This window comes from Mus musculus, chromosome 7, assembly GCF_000001635.26.
Source record: "Mus musculus strain C57BL/6J chromosome 7, GRCm38.p6 C57BL/6J".
Lineage (NCBI taxonomy): Eukaryota > Metazoa > Chordata > Mammalia > Rodentia > Muridae > Mus > Mus musculus.
The window spans coordinates 135,503,560-135,528,932 of NC_000073.6; the positions used below are offsets into that span (position 1 = coordinate 135,503,560).

The 25,373-nt window shown below is 45.0% G+C and overlaps 1 protein-coding gene across 1 annotated transcript; it reads right to left on the reverse strand.

Moving 5' to 3' along the window:
• Positions 1–7,896: 7,896 nt before the first annotated feature.
• Positions 7,897–25,095, reverse strand: Clrn3 (clarin 3). The gene is made up of 3 exons (NM_178669.5): positions 24,716–25,095; positions 14,888–15,067; positions 7,897–10,651 (listed from the first exon to the last, which is right to left on the reverse strand). The coding sequence occupies exons 1-3, from the start codon at positions 24,942–24,944 to the stop codon at positions 10,380–10,382; spliced, it is 681 nt and encodes a 226-aa protein (NP_848784.1). The 5' UTR covers positions 24,945–25,095; the 3' UTR covers positions 7,897–10,379.
• Positions 25,096–25,373: the final 278 nt, after the last annotated feature.

Consider the following 25,373-nt stretch of genomic DNA (forward strand, 5'->3'; position numbering starts at 1 on the left):
AGATGATCATGTGGTTTTTGTCTTTGAGTTTGTTTATATAGTGGATTACGTTGATGGATTTCTGTATATTGAACCATCCCTGCAACCCTGGAATGAATCCTACTTGGTCAGGATGGATGATTGTTTTGATGTGTTCTTGGATTCGGTTAGCGAGAATTTTATAGAGGATTTTTGCATCGATATTCATGAGGGAAATTGGTCTGAAGTTCTCTATCTTTGTTGGATCTTTCTGTGGTTTAGGTATCAGAGTAATTGTGGCTTCATAGAATGAATTGGGTAGAATACCTTCTGCTTCTATTTTGTGGAATAGTTTGTAAAGAACTGGGATTAGATCTTCTTTGAAGGTCTGATAGAACTCTGCACTAAATCCATCTGGTCCTGGGCTTTTTTTGGTTGGGAGACTATTAATGACTGTTTCTATTTTTTTAGGGGATAAAGGACTGTTTAGATCATTAACCTGATCTTGATTTAACTTTGGTACCTGGTATCTGTCTAGAAACTTGTCTATTTCATCCAGGTTTTCCAGTTTTGTTGAGTATAGCCTTTTGTAGAAGGATCTGATGGTGTTTTGGATTTCTTCAGGATCTGTTGTTATGTCTCTCTTTTCATTTCTGATTTTGTTAATTAGGATGCTTTCCCTGTGCCCTCTAGTGAGTCTGACTAAGGGTTTATCTACCTTGTTATTTTCTCAAAGAACCAGCTCCTCGTTTGGTTGATTCTTTAAATAGTTCTTCTTGTTTCCACTTGGTTGATTTTGCCCCTGAGTTTGATTATTTCCTGCTGTCTCTTGGGTGAATTTGCTTCCTTTTGTTCTAGAGCTTTTAGGTGTGTTGTAAAGCTGCTAGGGTGTGCTCTCTCTAGTTTCTTATTGGAGGCAATAAGAGCTATGAGTTTTCCTCTTAGAAATGCTTTCGTTGTGTCCCATAAGTTTGGGTATGTTGTGGCTTCATTTTCATTAAACTCTAAAAAGTCCTTAATTTCTTTCTTTATCCTTCCTTGACCAAGGTATCATTGAGAAGAGTGTTGTTCACTTTCCACATGAATGTTGGCTTTCTATTATTTATTTTGTTATTGAAGATCAGCCTTAGTCCATGGTGATTTGATAGGATGCATGAGACAATTTCAATATTTTTTTTATCTGTTGAGGCTTGTTTTGTGACCAATTATATGGTCAATTTTGGAGAAGGTACCATGAGGTGCTGAGAAGAAGGTATATCCTTTCGTTTTAGGATAAAATGTTCTGTAGGTATCTGTTAGATCCATTTGTTTCATAACTTCTGTTAGTTTCACTGTGTCCCTGTTTAGTTTCTGTTTCCATGATTGGTGAAAGTGGTGTGTTAAAGTCTCCCACTATTATTGTGTGAGGTGCAATGTGTGCTTTGAGCTTTACTAAAGTTTCTTTAATGAATGTGGCTGCCCTTGTATTTGGAGCATAGATATTCAGAATTGAGAGTTCCTCTTGGAAGATTTTACCTTTGATGAGTATGAAGTGCCCCTCCTTGTCTTTCTTGATAACTTTGGGTTGGAAGTCGATTTTATTAGATATTAGAATGGCTACTCCAGCATGTTTCTTCAGACCATTTGCTTGGAAAATTGTTTTCCAGCCTTTCATTCTGAGGTAGTGTCTGTCTTTTTCCCTGAGATGGGTTTCTTATAAGCAGCAAAATGTTGGGTCCTGTTTGTGTAGCCAGTCTGTTAGTCTATGTCTTTTTATTGGGGAGTTGAGTCCATTGATATTAAGAGATATTAAGGAAAAGTAATTGTTGCTTCCTATTATTTTTGTTGTTAAAGTTGGCATTCTGTTCTTGTGGCTGTCTTCTTTTAGGTTTGTTGAAGGATTACTTGCTTGCTTTTTCTAGGACATGGTTTCTGTCCTTGTATTGGTTTTTTTCTGTCATTATCCTTTGAAGGGCTGAATTCGTGGAAAGATAATGTGTGAATTTGGTTTTGTCGTGGAATACTTTGATTTCTCTATCTAAGGTAATTGAGAGTTTGGCTGGGTACAGTAGCCTGGGCTGGCAATTGTGTTCTCTTATTGTCTGTATAACATCTGTCCCGGATCTTCTGGCTTTCATAGTCTCTGGTAAAAAATCTGGTGTAATTCTGATAGGCTTGCCTTTATACATTACTTGACCTTTTTCCCTTACTGCTTTTAGTATTCTATCTTTATTTAGTGCATTTGTTGTTCTGATTATTATGTGTTGGGAGGAATTTCTTTTCTGGTCCAGTCTATTTGGAGTTCTGTAGGCTTCTTGTATGTTCATGGGCATCTCTTTCTTTAGGTTTGGGAAGTTTTCTTCTATAATTTTATTGAAGATATTTGCTGGCCCTTTGAGTTGAAAATCTTTATTCTCATCTACTCCTATTATCTGTAGGTTTGGTCTTCTCATTGTGTCCTGGATTTCCTGGATGTTTTGAAATAGAATCTTTTTGCATTTTGCATTTTCTTTGATTGTTGTGCCAATGTTCTCTATGGACTCTTCTGCACCTGAGATTCTCTTTTCCATCTCTTGTATTCTGTTGCTGATGCTTGCATCTATGGTTCCAGATTTCTTTCCTAGGGTTTCTATCTCCAGCGTTGCCTCACTTTGGGTTTTCTTTATTGTGTCTACTTCCTTTTTTAGGTCTAGTATGGTTTTGTTCATTTCCATCCCCTGTTTTGATGTGTTTTCCTGTTTTTCTATAAGGACTTGCAACTCTTTAGCAATGTTCTTTTGTATTTCTTTAAGTGAGTTATTAAAGACCTTCTTGATGTCTTCTACCATCATCATGAGATATGCCTTTAAATATGGTCTAGGTTTTTGGGTGTGTTGGGGTGCCCTGGACTGGCTGAGGTGGGGGTGCTGGGTTCTGATAATGGTTAGTGGTCTTGGTTTCTGTTAGTAAGATTCTTACGTCTGCATTTCACCATCTGGTAAACTCTGTTGTTATAGTTATCTCTGGTTAGAGCTTGTTCCTCTCGTGATTCTGTTATTCTCTACCAGCAGACCTGGGAGACTAGCTCTCTCCTGAGTTTCAGTTGTTAGAGCACTCTCTGCAGACAGGCTCTCCTCTCAGTGAAGGTGCACCGATATCTGTCATTCAGACTTGCCTCCTGGCAGAAGATGAAGGCCCGAAAGGACCTGTCCCAGAAGCTGTTAGCTTCTGTAGTCCACAGGCTTACCTGTGAAGACTAGTCTCAGTGGAGTCTGGGAACCAAGATGTCTCCTGCAGTAGCTCTGGCAATTTCCTCCCGGGCTGGGTGGACACCTCTCCTCTGGCAGGGAAGGTGCCCAGATGTCTGGAGCCCGAAAAGGGGGCTGCCTCAGAAGCTCTGTGGTTCCCACCTTTCCCAGAAGCTGTTAGCTTCTGTAGTCCACACTCTCACCTGTGCAGATTAGTCTCAGTGGAGTCCAGGAACCATGATGTCTCCCACAAATGCTTCCAAGACTGAATTTTCTTGACCCCAAGCAGAGGTGGGAATCCAGCCATCTTCTGTAAAGCTAGATATTAAACATTTTAAATTGTGGAATGAATTCTTTTTTGTGAATTATATATTTTTAAACCAATGTACTGACCTCATAAACTGGATTATGTATAGTAGTATATGATAGATTTACTAGCAGTCTCAAGCAAAGCATTCTTGTTCTGAGCGTTATGTTGTATCCCTTGGGGGCGTAGATGTGTGTGTGTGTGAGTGTCCATGCACACCAAGGGCCAATCTTAGAGTTTACTCCTCAGGTACCTTTCAGTTAAGCTTTTGTATTTTTCATTTTTTTAACATTTCTCTCTCCCCTCCCCCTCTCGTGTGTGTGTGTGTGTGTGTGTGTGTGTGCGCGCGCGCGCGCGTGTGCACACTCAGGAATTCATGTGAATGTGGACCATGGTGCAAATGTGGAAGCCAGAGGACCACCTGAAGCAGTTGGTTTTCTCCTACCATGTAGGTTTTCAAATCTGAACTCAGGTCGTTAGGCTTGGCAGCAAGTGCCTTTACCCAGTGAACCAGCTCACTGGCCCCACTTTGGTTTTTGAGAGAGAGTCTTCTCACTGGACTGGAGATTGCCAAAGTGACTAGACTGGCTGTCCAGTGAACCATGGGGGTCCAGCTGTCTTTCCCTGGGAACACACCACCACACCCAGCTTCACACGGGTCCCCCACGGGGATCAGCCTCAACTCCACACTTTACCAACCCAACTATGTTCCCAACCCATGATCAGTATTTCTACCGTTATCAATAGCAACAAGATGTCACCTACACAGATAAGAATTCCTTGTCTTTAGTCACTTTTAAGACTACCAAGAGGTCCTAAAAGCAGACAGCTTGAGGCAGAAAGAATCTTCAATCATTTTCTGAAAAATTGCTATGTCTACCCCAAGTAGGAACCATGAACCTCAAGGACAGTGACATACGATGTCAAGGACAGTTCATTGAGTGTCACAAAGGAGACCGTCTCTGGTGCTAGATGTTGGTAACACACATGTGGGAACAGGGAGTACCTGTAACTTCCTCTGAAATTGACTGTGAACCTTAAATATTCAAAAACTATTTTTGAAGTAATGCACCCTCTACCTTTCTATCAATTTTCTTCTGTAAGATTTGATTTGTTTGAATATGTCTGTGACCACAGGATTTCATGGTGGCCGTAAACTAGGCAGTTCTACTATGAGAGCACTGCTTCAGCCATGACATTGAGGTGGTGGTAATGTGTTTGTTAGCTTGGTTGGAGTTCAGCTGGGAAACATGTCCAGAGGAGCCTTTCTAGCTCATCACCACCATCATAATATCCATCCCCATCACCCACTCAATGTATTTTGCCAAGTGAATGCTAAAAACGAGTATTTCTACAGAACTCTCCAGAAATATAAAATCCCCATGTAACAACTGATATAAAAGTTTGTAAAATAATAATGTTCACAAAAATGATTTCAGGGGAGTTCTCTATAGTGTTCCTCATGACCCACACTCTTGGGAACTGGACACTGTTAGAGTTAATGTTTATATGATTTTTCACCATTTATTTATTTATTTATTTATTCATTCATTCATTCATTTTACACAGGCTTTCTCCATTAGTTAGTTAATTTATTCATTTTACATGGGAATGTTTAAAAGAATAAACTCAATAAAATTAAAAAGAATAAAAACACCTTTAAGCATCCCAGCATTTCTGCCTCTTTACTCATCTTATTTCTCAAATGAGGAAGCAGATAGAAGCAAACCACAGTTTCGCCTGCCCCTTTGTCTGCAGCAGATCATTTTCAAAGCTGCTGTCAGCCTTGTTTGAGGTCAGAGCTGGCAGCAGAGCCAAAGCTCCCTGTCTCTGGGCCACTATTCATTTACATCTGTGTAGGAAGCCCTTGAGAGCTCCCATGGCTCCCATAGTTCCATTCTGCCTGTCGCCTGTCATATGGACTCCCTGTCCACTGCTCCGTAAGCACGGCATTGACTGTCCTCTTCCTTACTCCTCTCCAGTCTCTGCGTCCTCTGTGCTGTGACTGCTCTGTGAACTCTTGCTTGCAGAGGAACCACTGGACCTGAGTTTCTGACACACAGCATTTGCTCTCTCCGCCATACCAATGGCCACCAGCAGAATAATCTCTAGGTACCACTATGACGGCATCATGAAAAAGTGAATCTAGTTTAAACCCAGGACCTCTTTGTGAAACCAGGGAAGAAAACGTGCAGTTTGCACGCCAATGAAACTGGTTATAGTTCTAATCAAAAGATGAATGTCTACCCATATCAACATTGTAAGAATCTAGCACACTCAGTAACTAAAATGACATGTGCCTGGGTTAGCTGAGTAGAGTCCAAAGTCTAGTCCTGGACATGTAGTTCTGACTTTTACAGCCACTGTATACACACATGGGGCCACTGTCAGCTTCTCTGAGAGCATGACTCATAATTCTGCTCAGCCTCTTGCTCACTGTGGGACAACCCATACCCAGCCAAGCCAGCCTGACTCACAGTGGCTCTACTATAAACGGGGCTGACAAGAAAGCCGTGTGTACCTTTGCTGCCAGGTCTCCCTCCATAGGATCTCCGGTGTGCAGTGTTTAGGTGAGCATACAGTGTGCATCTGGGAAACAGTGAGAGCCATGGGTGTGGCATTGACTGAGGAAGGGGACTCCAGGGACAGCACAGTGATCTACCTGAGACCCATATTAGTCCAAGCAGCTGTGTCTCAAGAGAAGCAGACAGGTGGCCAGTCCACTAGGGGCCAAGGCAGCCAGAGATATGTGTTCTGCTTAACAGGAAAGGATTAACAAGCAGGAGGGAAGTCTTCAAGAGTGACAATGACAATGACTGGCTAGAAAATATGGAGCATGTCTCCTTCCTTTTAATAAACATTTAACATCAGAATGAATCTTGGCAGTGTGGAGCCTGCTATAAATACCTCCTTCCTCCTTTGCTGGGTGTATAGGGTACTCTGTAGGAGAGACCCCCTTCCAGCTCAGATGAGTGAGCATCCAAGTCCACCTAAAGGCTCACTAAGACAAATGGGTATCTTTGCCTGAAGAAGCTGAATGAAGGAGATGTACAAACAGGATAGAACAGAGCATGGCATCCTGGTCTATGTGTAAAAGTTCATCAGGAATGCCACACATCCTCTTGGACAGAAACCAGGAGCTTGGTAGTTGTGTCAATGACTGTTCGCAGCACTAGGTCACATGTGCGTGGAAGAGCCTAAGAGCTGTTTTCAGTTCTGCTGCTAAGCTTAGGTTTTCTGTGTGTTGCCTGTTCCCATACAGAACTGAGGGACCTGTGTAGCCTGCGGAATCCAACAGCGACCATGTTGGTGTCTTTCTCTCCTTCCACACAAACTACAGACTCCCAGTTCCGGGGATGGAGCACGGCCCTTGGCATGAGCTCTCAGGTCCTTCTCACCAGGCCAGGGTGTGACACTATTGCTGCTCTTTCGTCTCTTTGGTGACTCCCGGAAGCCTGGCTCCAAGGATTCCCTGTTTGGTGCCTGTTATCCATGGTTGCCCCTCCTGTTACTCACTCATGTCTTTCTTGTGAGTAAGGAGCTAAGGGAGTGGCAACACCTCGGACTCTGCCACTTCCCACAGTTGGCAGTGAGATGGCAAAGCTACTCATTAATGTAGTTGCGATAGCCAGACATCCAAGTACTGAGAGAGCTGAGACTCCTGAGCGATCACACATTTCTCCAGCTGCATGAGGGGTCAGCTTTCACACATGGCTGATGACCTTGTTTGAGGGCACCTCCCCAAACAGAACCCCAAAGAGTTTCTGGGGTTCTGGTTGCCTGGTAGGGAGAGGATGGGGTTGCTAAGAGACCAGGGAGACCTACTCCTCTCCCAGCTGAGATGTTAGCCCTGTTTTCTACAGACTGAGCCAGTTGCTTATTTGGATTGTAGAAGATGTGACATTAAACAATGGTGAATTGACTTCAAGTCCACAGGCTGGTTCCCATGTATGAGAGAGAGGGTGCTGAGGAGTGCTGGCTGGATGTGAAAAGCACCTCTGAGGGGAATAGCCTGCTCTTCTCAGTGCTCAGGCCTCTGAGAGGCTTCAAAAGGCTAGAGGGGACTGAGGTGGACACCTGTAATTTCATTGTGACATTCAGAGGATGCCCCAAATGGGACTGACCACAGAGGCTGGATATAGGACCGTGGTTTAGAAACACCCCACAGTATACTGTCACACACTCGATGTCATGTCCAAGAGGACACAGCTTCCAGCTCGACCTATGATTGCTGAGATAATAAAACCCAATTCTGATGCTGGCAGCTTTTCCATCCCATATCCTACCTCCCACAGTGCCTTGTAAGCATTGGGTGATCAGGGGAGCCCAGTCCTTTAGATATGGCGTAAACTATTGATTTCTCTGAAGTTATTATCCTACGTATCATGTTCTTATTGTCAGTGAGCATAATATCTCATTCATTTTACATTTTTCTGTTCATTTATTTACTTTTCTTTTTATCCCCATGTGTCTTGCTAAGTCTCCCAGGCTTGCCTGGAATCCCTGATCTTTCTGCCTCAGTTTCCCAAAGTCATGTACCAACACATCTGGTGAACATAGTGGTTTATATTCGTTCTTTTGCAAATGTGATGAACTTTGCAACCTACCTCATAACAAGACAAAGTAATGGTTTTGTTTGTATGCTTGCTGGCTTGAGGCAAGCCCATATGTATTCATTGCTTTTCTGTTGGTGAGATAAAATATCATGATAAAGGAAACTTACAAAGAAAGAGTCTATTTGGGCTCATGATTCCGGAAGGAGAGTCTACAATGTCAAGGAGGCATGGTGGCAACTGGCAGGGCCAACTCCAGGAGCAGGAAGCAGAGAGAGAAAACAGGAAGTGAGATGAGTCTATGAACTCTCAAAGCCCACCCCAGTGACATACTTCCTCTAGCAAAGCTCTGCCCCCTACAGGTAATGTAGCATCCCCAAACAGTGCCACCACTGGGGAACAGGCATTCAAACTCCTGAGCCTCTGGTGACATCTCTCATTCAAACCACGAGGGCCTCTTTATGAAGTTCTGCTGGCCTCGAACTCCCAACATACCAGAGTGACTTCAAAGCTGTGGCAATCTTCTGATTCCTGAAGATGGGCTCAAGGGCATGGGCCAGCACCCACCTCCACATCCTCTTTATTACATGGCCACATTAAACAAAAAAATCCAATAGAAAACTTAGGCCTTCGAAGAATATAAATATTTTTAGACTCAGAGTTTAAATTTTTTACATTTATAATCATATTTTTAAAATATATCCCAATATTTTTCAAATGAACAGGACCGAGTCGCTTTAAATTGTATTTGTTTCACATATGTGCGTTTCTTTTGTATATTGTATAGGGAAGTATGATTGTGCCTATGGGCATGCGCATGCCACAACGCATGCGTGTAGGTCAGAGGATAACTTGCAGGAGTCAGCTCTTTCACTGTGTAGGTGATGAGGAGTGGACAGGGGCATCAGGCTTGGTGACAAGCACTTTTACCCATTAAGCCATTGCTTCCCAAACCCAAACTTTATAATAATTTAGTAGCAGGCCTACAAGGTAGCCCAGTGGGTAAATGTGCTTGCCAGCAAGTCTGATGACATGAGTTTAAACCCCAGGTCTCACATGGTAGAAGGAGAGAATCCACTCTTGAAGCTTGTCATCTGACCTCCATACGCAGAGAGACACACAGACACACAAATCATGGCATGTGCACTTACACTCATGAAAAGAGTAAAGAAAATAGTATAGTAACCTTTTAATAATTTATTAGGTAAAAGTAATCTTGAATTAGTAGGTCTTCAAGGGAGAGCATGATAGAGATCCATCCTTTCAAACCACAAGCACAATTCTGTCATTACCTGCTTGTTTTGTTTTTACGGAGGTAGAGATGGAACCCAGGGCCTGTCACACTCTAGGCACCTTAGTGTTCTACAATGGAGGGATGACCTCCAACCCTAAGCAACTGTTTTAATTGGAGTAGTCAAGTAAGAGCTTATTAAATGTCTTTCTCGTCTGCCTGGTAGTAAATAAACCCAGCATGCTGCTGCCAACACTTTGGCGACCCAGCTCACATCTCTGAGTGTTGAAGGTCATCTAGCTTCATAAGATCCACCACTTGTCATTGAGCTACTGTTTTAAGACTCCGTCAACACATGAAAGGAGGTCACTTTTCAGGTCTGTCAGTTGTCACTGTGGCAGCCTATAGGATAGTCCAGGCTGAAGGGTTCTCAATCAGATGTTTTAAAAAGGAAATGTCACACTGGAAAACCATGCAGAATACATTTTGGTGCCTTTGCTAGTTTTCTGACTTTCTATTTACTGGAAGAGACCATATTTTACCTCCAATCTGTTCATGCATGACTTCCCAAGTCCCAAGCTCTGCAAGTGTCTAGCCCTCACTGAAGGAAAGAAACCTGGAAGTCACAACAGCCACCAAGGGACCAGAACACAGGGTCATCCCATCCTTTATCCTTCTGTATCTAACTTCTGAGTGAAAAAAATTAGTTCAGAGTGCTTCTCTGCTTAAAAATCCTTATACTTATCATGGACCGAAATGCCTGATCAATCCAGAGGACAAGGTCATAGGGGCTATAGTCTGTTTATCTAGTCACAGGAAAGGCAAAACACCCCACAGACCTATATTACTGCCGATAGCAGGGTCAAATGAGAAAGGCCTGCAGGCCCCAGGCTGCCCTCTTTTGGATTACTCTAGACCACAGCCCTTCCCAATCATTTTCCTGATCTTAGGAGAAAACTCTTTTCAGGAGGAAGTCCATGGAGGAAGATACAAGCACCATCTATAGGCAGGACATGGTGTCGTGGTTCCAGAAGCGATGGCACCTGACAGTTGCTCTGCCATGCAGTGTTCAGAGGAGTGAGTCAGTTTGGCAGAGACAGTGCAAATGGGCTATGAGACAGGACTCAGAATAAAATGCCATCCCTTGGAGCATATTCCACCGGCTTCCTCTGCTCCTGCTTCTGCCGGTATCGGGCCTTCTGATAGAAAATGATGATGACCGCAGTGACAATATTGAGAAAGATGACATGCAGGGTGAGCCAAAACGAGTATCCGTAAGTGTGGGTTGTTCTCTTGTTTGTGGTATCTGGATAAAGCTTCTGGGAGAGCTTGTCTGAGAGATGGTTGGACTCGGCATTCCCCACGAACAGAACCATGGCCAGAAACACAAAGGATGCTGCAAAGAAGATGGAGCTTCATAAGTGACACCCGAAGCAATAGCTTTATTTGTGTTCATGCATGTGTGCATGTATGTGTGTGCATTTCTGAGGTATGTGTCTGAATGTGCACACATGTATGTGTACACACGTGGAAGCCAACGAACATTAACTGTCTTCCTCTAGTGCTCACATCTTTTCTTTTTCTCTCTCTTTCTTCCTTTTTTTTCAGTAGGAGGGCAGAGTCTCCTCCTGAAGCTGGAATTCCCTGTTTGAGTAGAAAGCCTTTGAGAGCCCCCGGTTTCTACCTCACTGCCCACCCAGGACATGGTTACAGATGTGTGCCCCATCCCTGCCTTTTTTCTTGGGTGCTTAGGATCTGAACTCTGATCCTTATTTCTCTGCAGCAATGATTTTACTCATAGAGCCATCTACCTATCGTTGTGATTTATGTTTTAAAGTTATTTGTTTATATGTATATGAGCATGTTTCTGTATCAATGTATGCATCCATATGTGTAGGTACCTACTCACAGGAGCCAGAAAAGGGCAGCAGATCCCTTGGAACAGGCATTACAGGTGTTTGTGATCCACACCCACAGGATGGGAGGTGGGGGATTCAAACTCAGGTGCTTATGATTAAGCAGCAGTCACTCTTAACTGCTAAGTCATCCCTCCAGTTGCGTTTTGTACCCCCACCCACCCCCACCCCAATGCTTTTTTAATATCGCTTATTTTCTTTATGAGATACATAATCCAAAGGCATTTACTGAATAGCTACAAGGGGTTCTATAGTGTTTCAGGATGAAGGAAAATGTAAAAATAAGATGTAAGATATAAACTAGATCCTAGGCATGAAGTACTAAACATTATTCTGAGCAGTATCTGACCTATAGGCTCAGATCCTGTCAGAGCTTATCATTGGACAACTGGTCTACCACACAGCCTTGTGCCCTAAGGTCACCTTAAGTAACAGGCATGAGCAAGTGGACAGGGCAGCGAGAGTGGGCATGGCGAAGGTACAAGGAAATATGAGTGGACAAATAAGGCTTGAACGAGCACCAGCATCACAGGCAGAAGAAGCCACCTCCACAAGAGCAGGCGAGGGCAGTGGGTCAGGTGCACCGCCAGCTGTGAGGAGTGAGTTCTGCCAAGAGCAAGAGAAGCACAGGCTCTCAAGTGCTGGGCCTGGACTCAGGGAAGCTCTAGACAGCTACTGCAGGGGTCCGCTCTGCACCACTCAGCCAAGTGTGGCCCTGAACCAGGCAGTAGCTACAGCAAAGCAGATTTACAGTTGCTTAGGTGGGGTGAGAAGCAGGTTGTAACCAGGAGACATCGATCTCTCTCCGAGCTGGTGAAAATATTTCCAAAATGATGGTTAGTGATGTCTCTACAGTGTCTAAGAATATGTCAAAACCCAGTGAACCGTGTGCTTTAAGTGAGTAATGTATGGGCAGGTGATTCATATACCAGTAATGCTGGAAAAAAAGAATTTTTTTCTGGGAACATGAGGGTGAGGATGGTTGCTCATGCCCAGGTGGGGTCTGATACATCAGGGGGATCCCCAAGACGAAGTCCTTCTGAGATCCTTAATATGCTGACACACACAGAATGCACACAGTCCAGTGAGCTCTTAGGCATCAAACTGTGTCCTAACCCACTGACAAGGAAGCTCCCCAAATGCTCCTCTGAGGGAAGCTAATTAGGGGTGGGGGTTGCGTGAAGAGAACGTTTGAACAGCCCTTGATGACACACCTCACCCACAAAATAATGGCTGTATTCCTTAATTATTTGCATGAACAAAAGTCTTGTTCCTCTGATGCACCCTCTCACACCTTCATTATCCCTCATTTTCCTCTTGTGAAGTTTCTTATAAAAGCTTAATTAATCACAAAGGGGTGGAACATACACAAGGTTAATGCCTTTATCCTAAAGGAGCTCGCTAGTCTGGAGCTTTGATTTGCACAGGCAAAGGCTGGCGCACAGACACCTTGCCCATCCCGGCACTTTAAAGGCAGATGCCTGGAGCCATGGGCTTCACACTGCTTCTGATTAACTGAATATCCTTCCTTCTTCCTTCCTTCCTTCCTTCCTTCCTCCCTCAGTCCCTACCTCCCATCCTTCCTTCCTGCAGTACTGGAAATTAAGTATAGAACCTCAAAAACAGTAAGCAAATTCTTTACACCAATCCTCTTCATTTGTTATATTGAAATGGGGCTTTAAGCTCCCTCTGCAGCCAGGCAATCTTGAACTTGGGGGACCTTCTCATCTCAGCCTTCCAGTACTTGGAAGTATAGGCCTGCATCTCTAGGCCTGCACAGTTTCTCCAGAGTGGTAGATATAAAGAGGCTGGGGGAGGGAAGCAGTTCTTAAAAGGCTTAGGGACATGGGCTCCCGGCCTGCAGCCCTTCTCTGCTGGGCCATGGTACTCATTACTCCCTGTGTTCTCCAGCTGAGGAACAATATGTCAGAGGAGGCAGTTTGTGTAGCTCTGTCTGAATCCAACTTCCCCTCTAGCTACCTTAAAATTCCCTGAGGCCAACTCCCAGCCACGTTGGGCCAGTGTGTACTGAGATGTCCGGGTTATAAGCCTTTGATGACAGTGTTATTGCTGTTTCTCCCCACCAGAAATGAGGCAGGTAATCTATTTCCTGCTCTGCCCACTGGGCCAGCTCACAACCTGGTAGCCCAAGAGAGCCTAGTGCCTAGGGGACTGTAGCATTCTCATTGGCCCCAGGACCTTAAAGCTGACCTGGATTCAGCCCACCTACCAGTGTGGCCCACAGGCTAGGAAGCTACACTGTCAGTGCTGTACAGAGACCTTTCTGAAGGAACAGCCTCTCGCAAACTGAGTTTTCACTCAACTCTGTAACACTCCAGATAATGGGAGAAAATGGAGGCTTCCCGAGGGCGTATGAACACAGAATCCAGCTTGCCGAGCATCAGGATAGCAACTCTTGGGGTTGACTAAAGGCCTCCTCCAGATCCAAGTCAGAATGCACAACTTCCCCTTACACAGCTATTACAGGTGGTTTTCCTGTCCACCCCAGAGCCTCTCCTTCTGTGTTAGAATATACCCTGAGGCAGAAGGTAAGTGTGGGGAATTTTCTCCTCTCAACATAGCCCTTTGTGGCTAGACGTAGGCAGGGCTCTGGGGAGATTGTTCAGATTCCATTTCCTGTCCCTCCCAACCCCCAGCAGACATAGACTTCTAACATCTGTATAGTCGGCCTGTTTTCCTCTGCAGAGGAAGGCGAGGGGACCAGCTGTAAGCCCTGTGGGCTGTAAACAGGGCAGTATCGGCCCAGTTTGGTCTCCTGTCATCTCCCCTTCTATGGGAACCCACTCCTCCTCCCCTGTGTGCCTCTAAAGCTGGGCCCAGCTTCAGTATGGACAAGTCTCCTTAGCTAACTTAATGGGTCAATCTATCTGTCTTGGCTTCAGAGATTGATCAGGTCATGTCAGTGGGTGAGTTCATGAGAATTGGGCCCAGGACCAGTCTCCTGACTCTTGGAAAAGGACAGGCCTTTCCTCTAAAGCTGCTACTGCAGAAGTCCAGGGTGTGTACAGACATCTGACCTTTAAGAGGATTGGATCAACTGTGTAGCCACAGAACGCACACTGGGAAATCACTGTATGCAGGGATGAAGGGACGCAGACTTCCTGCAACATGGTCTCCAAATTCAGCCATGCCTGAGGCCGCTGCTTCTGTTACCTCTGAGTCCCATGAGTGAAGCTAAGATCAATTCACTGTTTATCCTGGCAGCGAGCAAGGTTCAGTGGCAGATGGAGGGCCCTTGACACTGGGGACCTATATCTGGATTTGTATCCAAGTCCCTTAACCTCAAAGTGTCAGTCCCACTGAACAAATGTAGGGAATGAAGTACATGGACAAAACCCACAGAGAATCTTTTGTCTAAGTCATAACAAGATCCACTCCACATCTGAACACCCCCCACACACACACACACAAAATAACAAAACCACCTAGCAAGTACACAGCGCTCTAGCTCACAAGAAGAGTGTTGGCCCCAGATGGCATCCTTTCCTGGCTCTGTGGCTTGGCCACCCAGGTATGGCAACTCTGGAGTCCATGTTACTCCATATGAAGGCAAGATGGAGAGCAAGTATATGTGCATGTGTGTTCATGAGCATACATAATGTGCATGTGTATACATCTATGTGTGCAGGTGTACATATGTATGCATATGTATGTGTATGCATGTGTGTGCACATGAATCTTCTCAGGAAACTCACCGCTGAGTCCATTCCAGGTATAGACACCCATAGGTCCCAGGAACGTCTGGTAAGGGTTGCTGATGCTGTTGTAGAAGGTGAACACTGAGCTCAGCACGGAAGCTGCCAGACTCAGGATCAGGAGGAGGATGACCACCAGGTGCAAAGACTTCTGGGAAGAATTGTCCAATATCCCTAAAACTAAAGCAACATTTGGTGAGTGCACAGTGCAGAATACAAATACAGCTGAGCTAGAGCAGGCATGGTGTCAGAGAAGGAAGCAGTAAGCCATTCTTCCTGCAAGCACCAAGACTACACGGGCTCAGATGATAGCTCGGTCAGTGGCGTGTTTGATGTAGAAGCCCTGGATCTGTGTTCAAGCCCCAGTACCCATCTGAAAAAGGCAGGTGGTGTGGCGAATACTTGCAATCTCGGTGTTGGGGAGATGACCGAGACAGGTAGATCCTGGGGTACACTGAACAGTCAGTCTAGTTGAATTGGTGAGTTCCAAGTTCAACCAGAAACCCTGTCTCAACAACTAAGATGGGCATCACCTGAAAAATGACATCTGAAATTGACCTTTTACCTCCACGTGCACATATATGCGAATGTGTGTGCAACTGCATATACACATTGCCTGCTGTCTTAGTCAGGGTTTCTATTCCTGCACAAACATCATGACCAAGAAGCAAGTTGGGGAGGAAAGGGTTTATTCAGCTTACACTTCCACACTGCTGTTCATCACCAAAGGAAGTCAGAACTGGAACTCAAGCAGGTCAGGAAGCAGGAGCTGATGCAGAGGCCGTGGAGGGATGTTCCTTACTGGCTTGCTTCCCCTGGTTTGCTCAGCCTTCTCTCTTATAGAACCCAAGACTATCAGCCCAGAAATGGCCCCACCCACAAGGGGACCTCCCCCCTCCCCCCCACCCCCCTGATCACTAATTGAGAAAATGCCTTATAGCTGGATCTCGTGGAGGCATTTCCCCAACTGAAGCTCCTTTCTCTATGATAACTCCAGCTTGTGTCAAGTTGACACAAAACTAGCCAGTATACCTGTATATGTACATAAAGGAACATACACAAAGGCATAAGAATGAGACAGTTCCCCATGGCAGACCAGTCAGTGGCTTCCCTTGACTCTGTAGCCACATTACTGAAGGTGGATGTTTACCTTAGTTTTCAAGTCCTAAAATCCTGCAACTTCCTCACCAGTGATCTCTGCCCTCAAAGCCTTGATGGTAGGATAATGGCAATTCCATCATCATAGCTTCCCTTTGGGTCTGAGGATTATTGCTTCTAGCAGAAACCCTTAGGGTGGGTCTCTGTACAAACCCCCATGTAGTGGGGATCCCATAAACCCCATGGATTAGAAGAATTTGGTGAGCCAGGAAGAGCTGACAGAGAAAGAAAAGCAGGAGAATAAGGTCTAGTGGAAGTGACCACAAAGGTGCTAGCCCATAGCACAAAGTGGAGATAGAAAAATGTTTCTTGATAGGGCTAATTGGGGTGCCTTCCTGGGATCCAAACTCTACCTCCCTGGGCTCCAACACTGGAGGCAGCTGGGAACACAACCATCTGGCTAGCCCTCAGACTTCATTCCAAGCTGAAAGCACTTTACAAAATAGCATTTGTATATCTTAAATGCAAAGAAGCTCCAGAGTGGATCTGCACTTGTGGAAGATGCAATGGAGGTAGGTGCTCTGTGCAGTAAGCCATCGGAGCCTCGGAGCCTCTGAGCCCTAGAAGCCATTTTCCAGTGCACCTAGCTCCTCCACCTCCTGCTCTACTCACAAAAGCCCAGACATGACAGGAAGTACAATGAGGTTTTCCAATGGTTGTTACTGTGTGTGTGTGTGTGTGTGTGTGTGTGTGTGTGTTTAGAGATAATCTGTGAAGTCCCCTGAAAAAGACAATCTGGAAAATAGATTGTGGTGCTGACTATAACAGCATTAGCAAAAATCACTGGATGCTGCAAGCCCTAACAGTCACAGAGGGGCGAGTAAGAACTAGCCAACGGCTTTCTTCCTCTTCCTGTTTTTATATGGCAACATTCATGGCCTTAGCTCAGCTCGGCTTTAACGAGTTGGAGCTAGCCGGGGAGTCCTGGATTCTTAATTTCCAGGGATGTGTGTGCTAGGAGCTCTCTGGGACAGTAGAAACAGACAACACATCTGCTGAACCATATTCTACCATGTGCCACCAGCACCCTCTCTTTGCAAGGCACCCCTCCCCTTCCCTTCTTCATGCATTGAGACCTGCTCTGAGGGCCCAGGACTCCACCCTCGCTCTGATGCTCACTGTAGAACTGCACACCGAACACCCATGTCTTCTTTCTGACCATTCAAGGAAAACAAGAGAGCCCGTGTGACAGAGAGACTTGTGTAAGGAATGGGGCTGGGGTGCTGCAGAGATGGTTCCGCAGTTAAGAGCTCTGGTTGCTCGTGCAGAGAACATGGGCTTAATTTCTACTCTCAGCCATCTGTAATTCCTATTCCAGAGGAGTCAACACCTTCTTCTGGCTTCCATGGGCACATGGTACACATATATACTTGCAGGCAAAACATAAAATGAAATAAATACATTTTTTTAAAGGCATTGTCTTCACTGAGGTGAAGGTCCCTCCCTGCCTTTGATCTGTGAGTCTGAGTGAGCTTACACAGGACCCCAGGATCTCACATCTACCTTATATGAGAATATGTATGTACTCAGTCCAGTTTGGGTGAAAACATCTATGGTGTTTTTTTTTTTAACAAAATAATGTTTTTAATCTTAAAATGTCTCCAGCAATCATATCATTAATAAAATCATTTTTATAGAAATCAGAAAATGAATCTAGTGGTACCATTAAAAGACAGGCTTGGGGCCAGCAATGTGGCACATTGGGTAAAGCTGTTGGCTGCCAAGGGCATTAGGTGAAGTTCATTCCCTAGGACCTGAATGTGTAAAGAAAAGAACTGAACCCCATGACTGTTTCCTCTGACCTCTGTGTGTGTGCATGTACCCACACATACACATACATACACATACAACGGAAATAAATAAAAATGTTTCTTTTTAAGCCAGGTTTTTCTTCACTGGGGAAGAGAAGGCAGAAAGACTGGAAGAGTCAGAGGTTGGAAGGTTTGGGGGTAAAGAATATGTGGTGGACAAGACATGTTCAGTTTTAAGTCCTCATATTTATTTTTCTAAAATCTCTACTAGACAAAGTAGGCAAGAAAGGGACGTGACCAAAGTTTTGGGTGGTGGCAGAAGTCCCCCATGAAGAAGGGAGTAGTGTGGGGCTGAGTAGGGTGGGGCTGAGCCTGGAGCAGGAGCCTCCTGCAAGGGAGAGGCCTGAGGGCAGCAGCAACCCAGGACAGGAGCTCAAAGGGTGAAGGGCTATGCAGGAAAAGAAGGGCAGGAGACAGGAGCGTAACTGCGGCACGTGATAAACATAGACATGCATCCCCTGTGAGCCCCAGGAAAAAAGAAACAAGTTCAGCAGCAACTGGACCATGACCTGCCACCCTGAGCGTAGAACATTTCATTCCTCGATGCACAGGGCAAAGCTCAGCTTCCATAGGCAACGCCTCCTCGTTGCTATGGTGACTGAACTCTTCAGTGACTTCTGTCAGTGACCCCTTGGGTGGATTGATCCAAGCCTACATCTTCTGCGCTGTACCCCAAGAGGCTCTCAAAGATCTGGGCTGGGGTTTCACTTACCCCTGGCTTAACCAACTGGAGTCTCTTGCCTGCTTCTCCATGCTCTGCGGAAATTATGTGTTTGGGAGGTTTTGCTTATACTAACTCAGCATATGCTGATTTTGAAACTGGAGGGAGGTGATGTCAGGAGAATGGGAAGAAGCAACAGAGCTAGGGAGACACGCCCAGGTAGAGGTCCAGGCTGGTTCCTGTGGCTGCGTCAGCCGTTCATCAAGTCAGGGTGGACCCACTTCCTCTACCCCAAGAGCCAGGGCAGGAGGAAACGTCCTTCGATCTCAAGGGAAATTGGCTGGGGACAAAAGAACTCTTTCTCCTTGGCAGAGTTCTGTATTCAAGAAAATAATTTAAATATTTAAGTCAAAAAAATGAAACGAGTGTGAGGAACGTGCTATGCATCCCAAACGCCTGGACTTCTCTGAGTTTCTCTCTGCCTTCCACACTGACTTACAGCTCTGTGGGAATGTTCATTCACAAGTGGAATAGTCCATTAAAAAGTGACCATGATGGGCTCAGCGTATGAAGTGTGTGCCCTGAAGGCATAAGGGCCTGAGTTCAACCCCCCCCCCCCCCCCAGAACCCATGTTTTAAAGAGAAGCCTTTAATCCCAAGGGGACAAAGGCATGCCTGGAGCTTGCTAGACAGCCAACCTGGCAGAATCGGTGAGCCCAGGTTCCATCAGAGAGCTTGTCTCAAAAAGCAAGGTGGAGGGGTTTGGAGAGATGGCTCGGCAGTTAAGCATGCTTTCTGTCGTAGAGGACTCCTCTTTGGTTTCTAGCACCTATGTGGAGGCTCCCATTTCAGGGGAGCCAATACCTTCTTCTGGCACCCTTATGCTTCTACATTTACGTGGCTCACATAAACTTGTATACGCACACAATCATACACATAAAATTGAGGAGGAAAAAGATGAGACAAAACTGGGGAACATACGATATTGACCTCTGGCTCCCATGTATATGTGCACACCACGCACAAGCACTTGTTCATACACGTGCAAACACACACACGTGACACTCACATACGCCAAAAAGAAAAAGAAGATGACAATCAAGTTCAGCTCTGCCTTGACTTTCAATAAGATTTAGCAGACATCATTTTCCAAAGAGAGTTAATTTTGGGGCTGCTGACTCATAGTTTCCTACATACTTGGGGGGTAATTCATCTTAATTTTAACTGCTGCACTATAAAAAATTATTTCTGAATTCCCTGCCACCTAGATATGACAGCTATGTCCTTTCAGCCCCTGCCTCAGAACTCAGACAATGATAGCTGAAGGTTTGATGAGAGTTAGCTGGAGTGCAGTAACAATAACCCTCACAGCATCTGACAGCTGCTCCCTTCCTATAAAATTAGCAGATACGTGCTGTTCTCTTTCTTTCTTTCATGGGACAAGCTTTTGCATCAGGAGTCCCCTCACAATTGGAGCTAATTGCCCTGATTCTGGCTGTCCAAGAAAGAGGCACAGAGATGAGCACCCAGCCAGCAGACGCCTCAGCTGGGCATCCAGACACCCAGCTCCCCTCTGGGTAAGATTTCGCCATCCAGGTCCCACCTTCCAACTGCCCTCCACCTCCAGGTCTTGTTTTCAGTAAGTCCATAGGCATTGAGTGTGATGGTTACACTGACAGTCGACCTACAAGACCTAGAATCACCAGGGTAATAAAGCTCTTTGCATGACTGCTAGGGAGTTTCTAGATTGGGTTGAGTTGGGAGGATCCACCTTAAATGTAGAAAGCATCGTCTCATGAGATGAGATCCTGGACTGAATAAAAAGGAGAAAGCAAGCTGAGTACCAGCATTCAACTCTGTCAGTCTGTCTGTCTGTCTGTCTCTCTCACGGATGCAATGTGACCAACAGGAAAAACCCTTCCTTCCTTAAATTGCCTTTGACACAAGTTAAGTAAAACTGGTTCTGCGGGTGGGAACAGACTCCACTCCCACCTCAGACACCTGGCCACCAGAGCCCTGACCCAGTGAAAAGCTTCCATTAGTGGGTATCACAGTACTGACAGATCTTAGAGCATGGCCTGCCTCCCCTCGCCTCCCCCAACCTCGGGAAGTCACAGCTAGCGCCTCAGCCTCTTGGACAGTTGCCAAGATTGGCTTGGGAGAAAAGTGGCTAAGCTCTTTGGTTTGGTTGTCTTCATTCCCACCAACTCCTCCTTCTAATGTGGTCACATCTCTGAGAAGGGAAAAGTGTAAGTAGCCCTTCTCCAGGAAACACATCCTGATACATGAGATGAAGTCAGAGCAGGGAGGTAGGGAGCCTTCACACATTCTCAAGACATCAACACCATTTGGGTTTTTTAAGTTTGCCATTCTTTTCTGTGCTGTATTTACGGCCTCAATTCCATTCTGTTTAACAGTACAATATTGAGGTCACAGAAAAAAATAGAAAGCAGTGGAGTGGGGACTGAGAAGAAGCCAGATCAGATGACGATCCATTCACAGACCACTGAGCCTGACACTTGCCCCCAGCCCGTCTTGGTTCATTTGTACGCTTCTGTCCTGAGCTGTCTCCAATAAATCAACTCCAAGCAGCCTGCCACCAAGGAGCTTGAGAGTAATGCTCAAACCTTGTGTCAACCTATTATCTGGCCAAGGGAAGGCTGCTGACCATCCACCCTGAGTCATAGTTACAATTGGTTTGTCCTAAAATCACCTAGTGTATTAGTCACCGTCTTCATGGCTACAAGAGAATGCTCAACAACATTGAGTTCATGGAAGAAGGGTGACCAGTTCACCTTCTCCAAGTTATGCAATCCAAGACCTCTGCCCAGATGTCACCACCGATCTTTCCACCATTAACCCAGTGTAGAGATTCCCTCTCAGACATGCCCAGAGGCTTGTCTCCTAGGAGACGCTGATTCCTGTCAGGTTGATAATCAATATTAACATCACACCTGATGTTATAGGTTGACTAAAATGTTCTCTATCAGGCCATGTTTTCAAGGTCCAGTCTGCAGTCTGAGTCACTGTTTTAAGGGCTGTGGAAATTTCTGGAGACACAGATTAACTACTAGAAATAGATTACTAGGGGCAGGTCTTTGAAGGTTATATCCACCTTTGGTTTCCAGCTTGTGCCCTCTGCTATCTGGAGCACACGATGTGAGGCAACTATCTCATGCAAGGCCTTTCTCACCATGAAGGGTTGAAATCCCTCTGAAACCTTGAACTAAAAAAAAAAAAAAAAAAAAAAAAAAAAAACTTTCCCTCCTTTAAATTATTTCTCTCTGGTGTTTTGTCATAGCTACATGGAAAATAATGCCTCTAGTAAGGGTTTTTGTTGTTTGTTTGTTTTGTTTTGTTATGCTGTTTTTTTTTTAAACAAGAGGAATGAAACCTGAATCTGAAAATCTTTTCATTGATATGGAAGGTCAAGTACACAGGTTCTTTTCAGCATCCAGGAGATTGCATTTCCAGGCCAGAGTCAATTCGATGATAATGTAGCTGTTTGAAGAGTCACATGTCTACTAACCAAGGGACCAAGATCAAAGAGACCTGGTGCCATAGGAAGAGAAATCGCATTCACTGAAATGCCAAAATAATTCTCTAAAGATACTTGGTCGGGTCAGGATATAGGCTGAGTATTACTGGAGATGGCATTCCGAGGGATGCCACATCCAAGTGACACATTGTCCCGTTCCTGCCAGCCTGGGAAAATAGTACCTGTCAATGCCGCTTAGGCCCTGAGAGCATTCTCAGAGTCAAGGGGATAACTTCATTCAGGATCCTGTTATAAAGCACCCAAGAGCCAAACTGGGGGGCAGAGAGGGGTGGAGTGGCTCCTCCCTTCAGAGGAGGAGGGGCTTCCCCTTGTCCTAGACAGGGAACATGTCACTACAAAAACTGGGTGCAAATCCTATCAGTATCCAAGTCTAAGACCTTCTCCCTATGGCAGATATTTCAAGGTGAAAGTATACAGCTAGCACTTTAGAAGTCATAAAGACCATTCAGCCACTCATGGCTAGAGCTAAACAATCACTTATCTGCATAGTAGACAAACCAGGACCAATCTAGCCAGCCAAGCTCATTGTCAGCCCAGTTCCACAACAGAAGGCTTCCTGACTGGGGCTGACTGGGCATCATCTCCATTCATTGACCTCTGGTTGGCTGGATGGGTTTGGCTCTTTAAATCTGCCAACCAGATTTAAAAGGCCTAATCTGCTTTCTCATTGAAAACCCTGTAGTCTAATAGACACAAGATATCAGACAGGGTCTGATAATATGAATGACTGCTTGAGGATTTCAGTGTTTCCTGGCCCTAGCTACAAAGCTAACACACTTGACGTCTCAAGGGGAAACATCAGTATCTAAGTGCTGAGCAGGACAACGCATATTTAACTTTATACAGGTTAAATTTTGCTACCAATGATTGGCTAATGATGTTCTCAGCAACTCTGGCTTTCTGGCAGGAGAGCATCAGGTCTTCCTGTCGATCCTGGATTCTGTTGACATGGTAAGCAACAGGTGAGCCTTAGCATTGCCTACATGTTCTAAGGATGACTTCTCGTCTGGGATAAACATTTACATGCTCAGTGCTTATCACAGTCACAGGTATGGAAAAATCCCACAGTCTCTGAGTGGCCCTTACATGCCATCTAGCAATTGTGTAACATCTTCCTCCACTGGGTGGTTGTTCACCCTCTGTAGCAATGAGAGGTTGGACAGTGTGGTGGGGGTGGGAGATTTACAGTGTGGCTTTCCCATAGTGAACGGTAAAAACAGAGAGTCAGGCACAGGCAGTGAGAGCATTCTACCTGTCTCTACGCTGACCAGAAGGGGCCTAACTGGCACTGATCCCAAGCTTTGCTCTCCCTGACTGGGCTGTCCTTCCTTTCCAGACACCAGAATGGTCACTCCCCATCATGTAGACCTTACCTTCCCTGACCTTCTCTGCTCCACCTTGACTAGAGTCAGGGATTCCATTGAAGTCATCAATCTCTAGATGGAATCAACTGTTCCCAAGCCAATTCTGTAGCCTTCTGTCCCAAGCCAACACTGTAGCCTTCTGTCCCAAGCACTTAAATTTGCCAGAGGATTCACAAACAAGTGGACAGTTTTTTTTGTTTGTTTTTTTTTGTTTTGTTTTGTTTTTTTGTTTTTCCGTTTTGAAAATGCTATTACTGAGAGCTGAAGGGGACTTTGAAATCTGAGCTCCTGGATGTTTTAGAGGAGGTCTCTTCGGGCTCCTGAAAGGCTGTGGTGAGCACCAGGGGAGGGGGAAGCAGCTGAAACCTCAGATAAGATGTGCTTTTCCTATCACTCAAAGACACAGTGAGAGCTCAGAGGTACGTTGCCCTGGATTTATAGAAACCATTTTATTAACAAAATCATAAACCTGCTAGAACTCTATCCTGGAGTATGGGCACCAAACATCACACAGGCATAAGGTGCATAGTTAGAAATGTAAATGCCCAAAATACATCTGTACAGACCCTGAACTGAGCAACGTAAAGTCCGCTTATATGATGCTATGTAGTGAATAATTGTGGCTATTACTTTTCAAAAACCGTAATGCTAGGTCTTAAAATCCAAAACTCGACTAGCTGCCATCTACTTATCTTTGATAGTTTATTTTGTATTTATGGAGAGGAAGGCATTATTACATCAGAAATGAGTAACAAACAGGAAGTCCTATAAGTAACAGGATTAAAATGGAATTAAATACCATCCCCAACAATGAGATACTCTATATACAAAAGTGTGGATTCAAGAAGCTGAGAAACTTACTGATACTGATGTCTTCTCCTTGACATTTTCCCTATGTGATTACTTACAAACTTCTGGAAGTTTGGATGCCCCAAGTCAAAGCCCATGGTCGATTTTAAAACACTGCTTATGCTGGCTCTTAAACACCATAAGTCTGCCACATACTTTAACTTAATTATTCACTTGTCAATAAACCAGATAGGTACAACTCAAGCCCAACTGCCGATACAATGGTTTAGACTCCAAAGATAACAAGATAATTGGAGCCATGAGTCTGAAAACATAATAAACACCTTCAAAATTATGAGTTAGTCCAATGATAGCCTCACTTGGGACTTTGAAGGGACTAGTTTTGAATGGCTGTTTGGCCCAAATGTAGAATGGTGTGTCTTACCCATGGCCTGCCATTCCCATTCTAACTGGGTGGTCATTTACCTTCAAAGTTTTTGTCCAGATCTTGAAGGCCTTCATTCAACTCTTGAGCACTCGTACCACGGAAGAGCCCATAGGTAATAACAATGGTACCGTTGGAGATAGCATCTGTAAAGAAAATCCTGCTGGTGATCCATGCCTGAGTCGCAAGAATGGAGCAGATGACAACAACTGAGCCCAGGCTTGTGAGAAAGCCAGACAGGAACATCAACGTTTTCTGTGTGGTTGGCATTTTCTCAGGAAGAAAGCTCCCCGCGATAAAACAACAGCAACCTTAGAATATTTGGGGGCCTTATCATTTGGGATCCAGTATTTAGAAAGGACGTCTAGCACTTGGTTGTAAATGTAAAACCTGCGTCTTCCTGGGAAGTTTTATGCTTACTGAACGTTGACCTGTGAACAAAGCCATAAAGACGTGCAGAAGCTGAACTTTGGTCTTGCAGAAACGGTTGTTATGGTTGCAGCCAACCAGCATGAAGAAGGGCTAGGCAATCCTTTCAGGTCTTCCTCAATCACATGACTAGTTTATAGCCTTTATCATGCTGTGGAAGCCAGGTTAATCTACAGTGTAACTTGAATTCTCAAATCATGAGAATAGAGACTTAGACCCCAAAGGGATAGCATAGGGATCCCCAAAGCAAACCTCAAGGCTTTGTCAAGG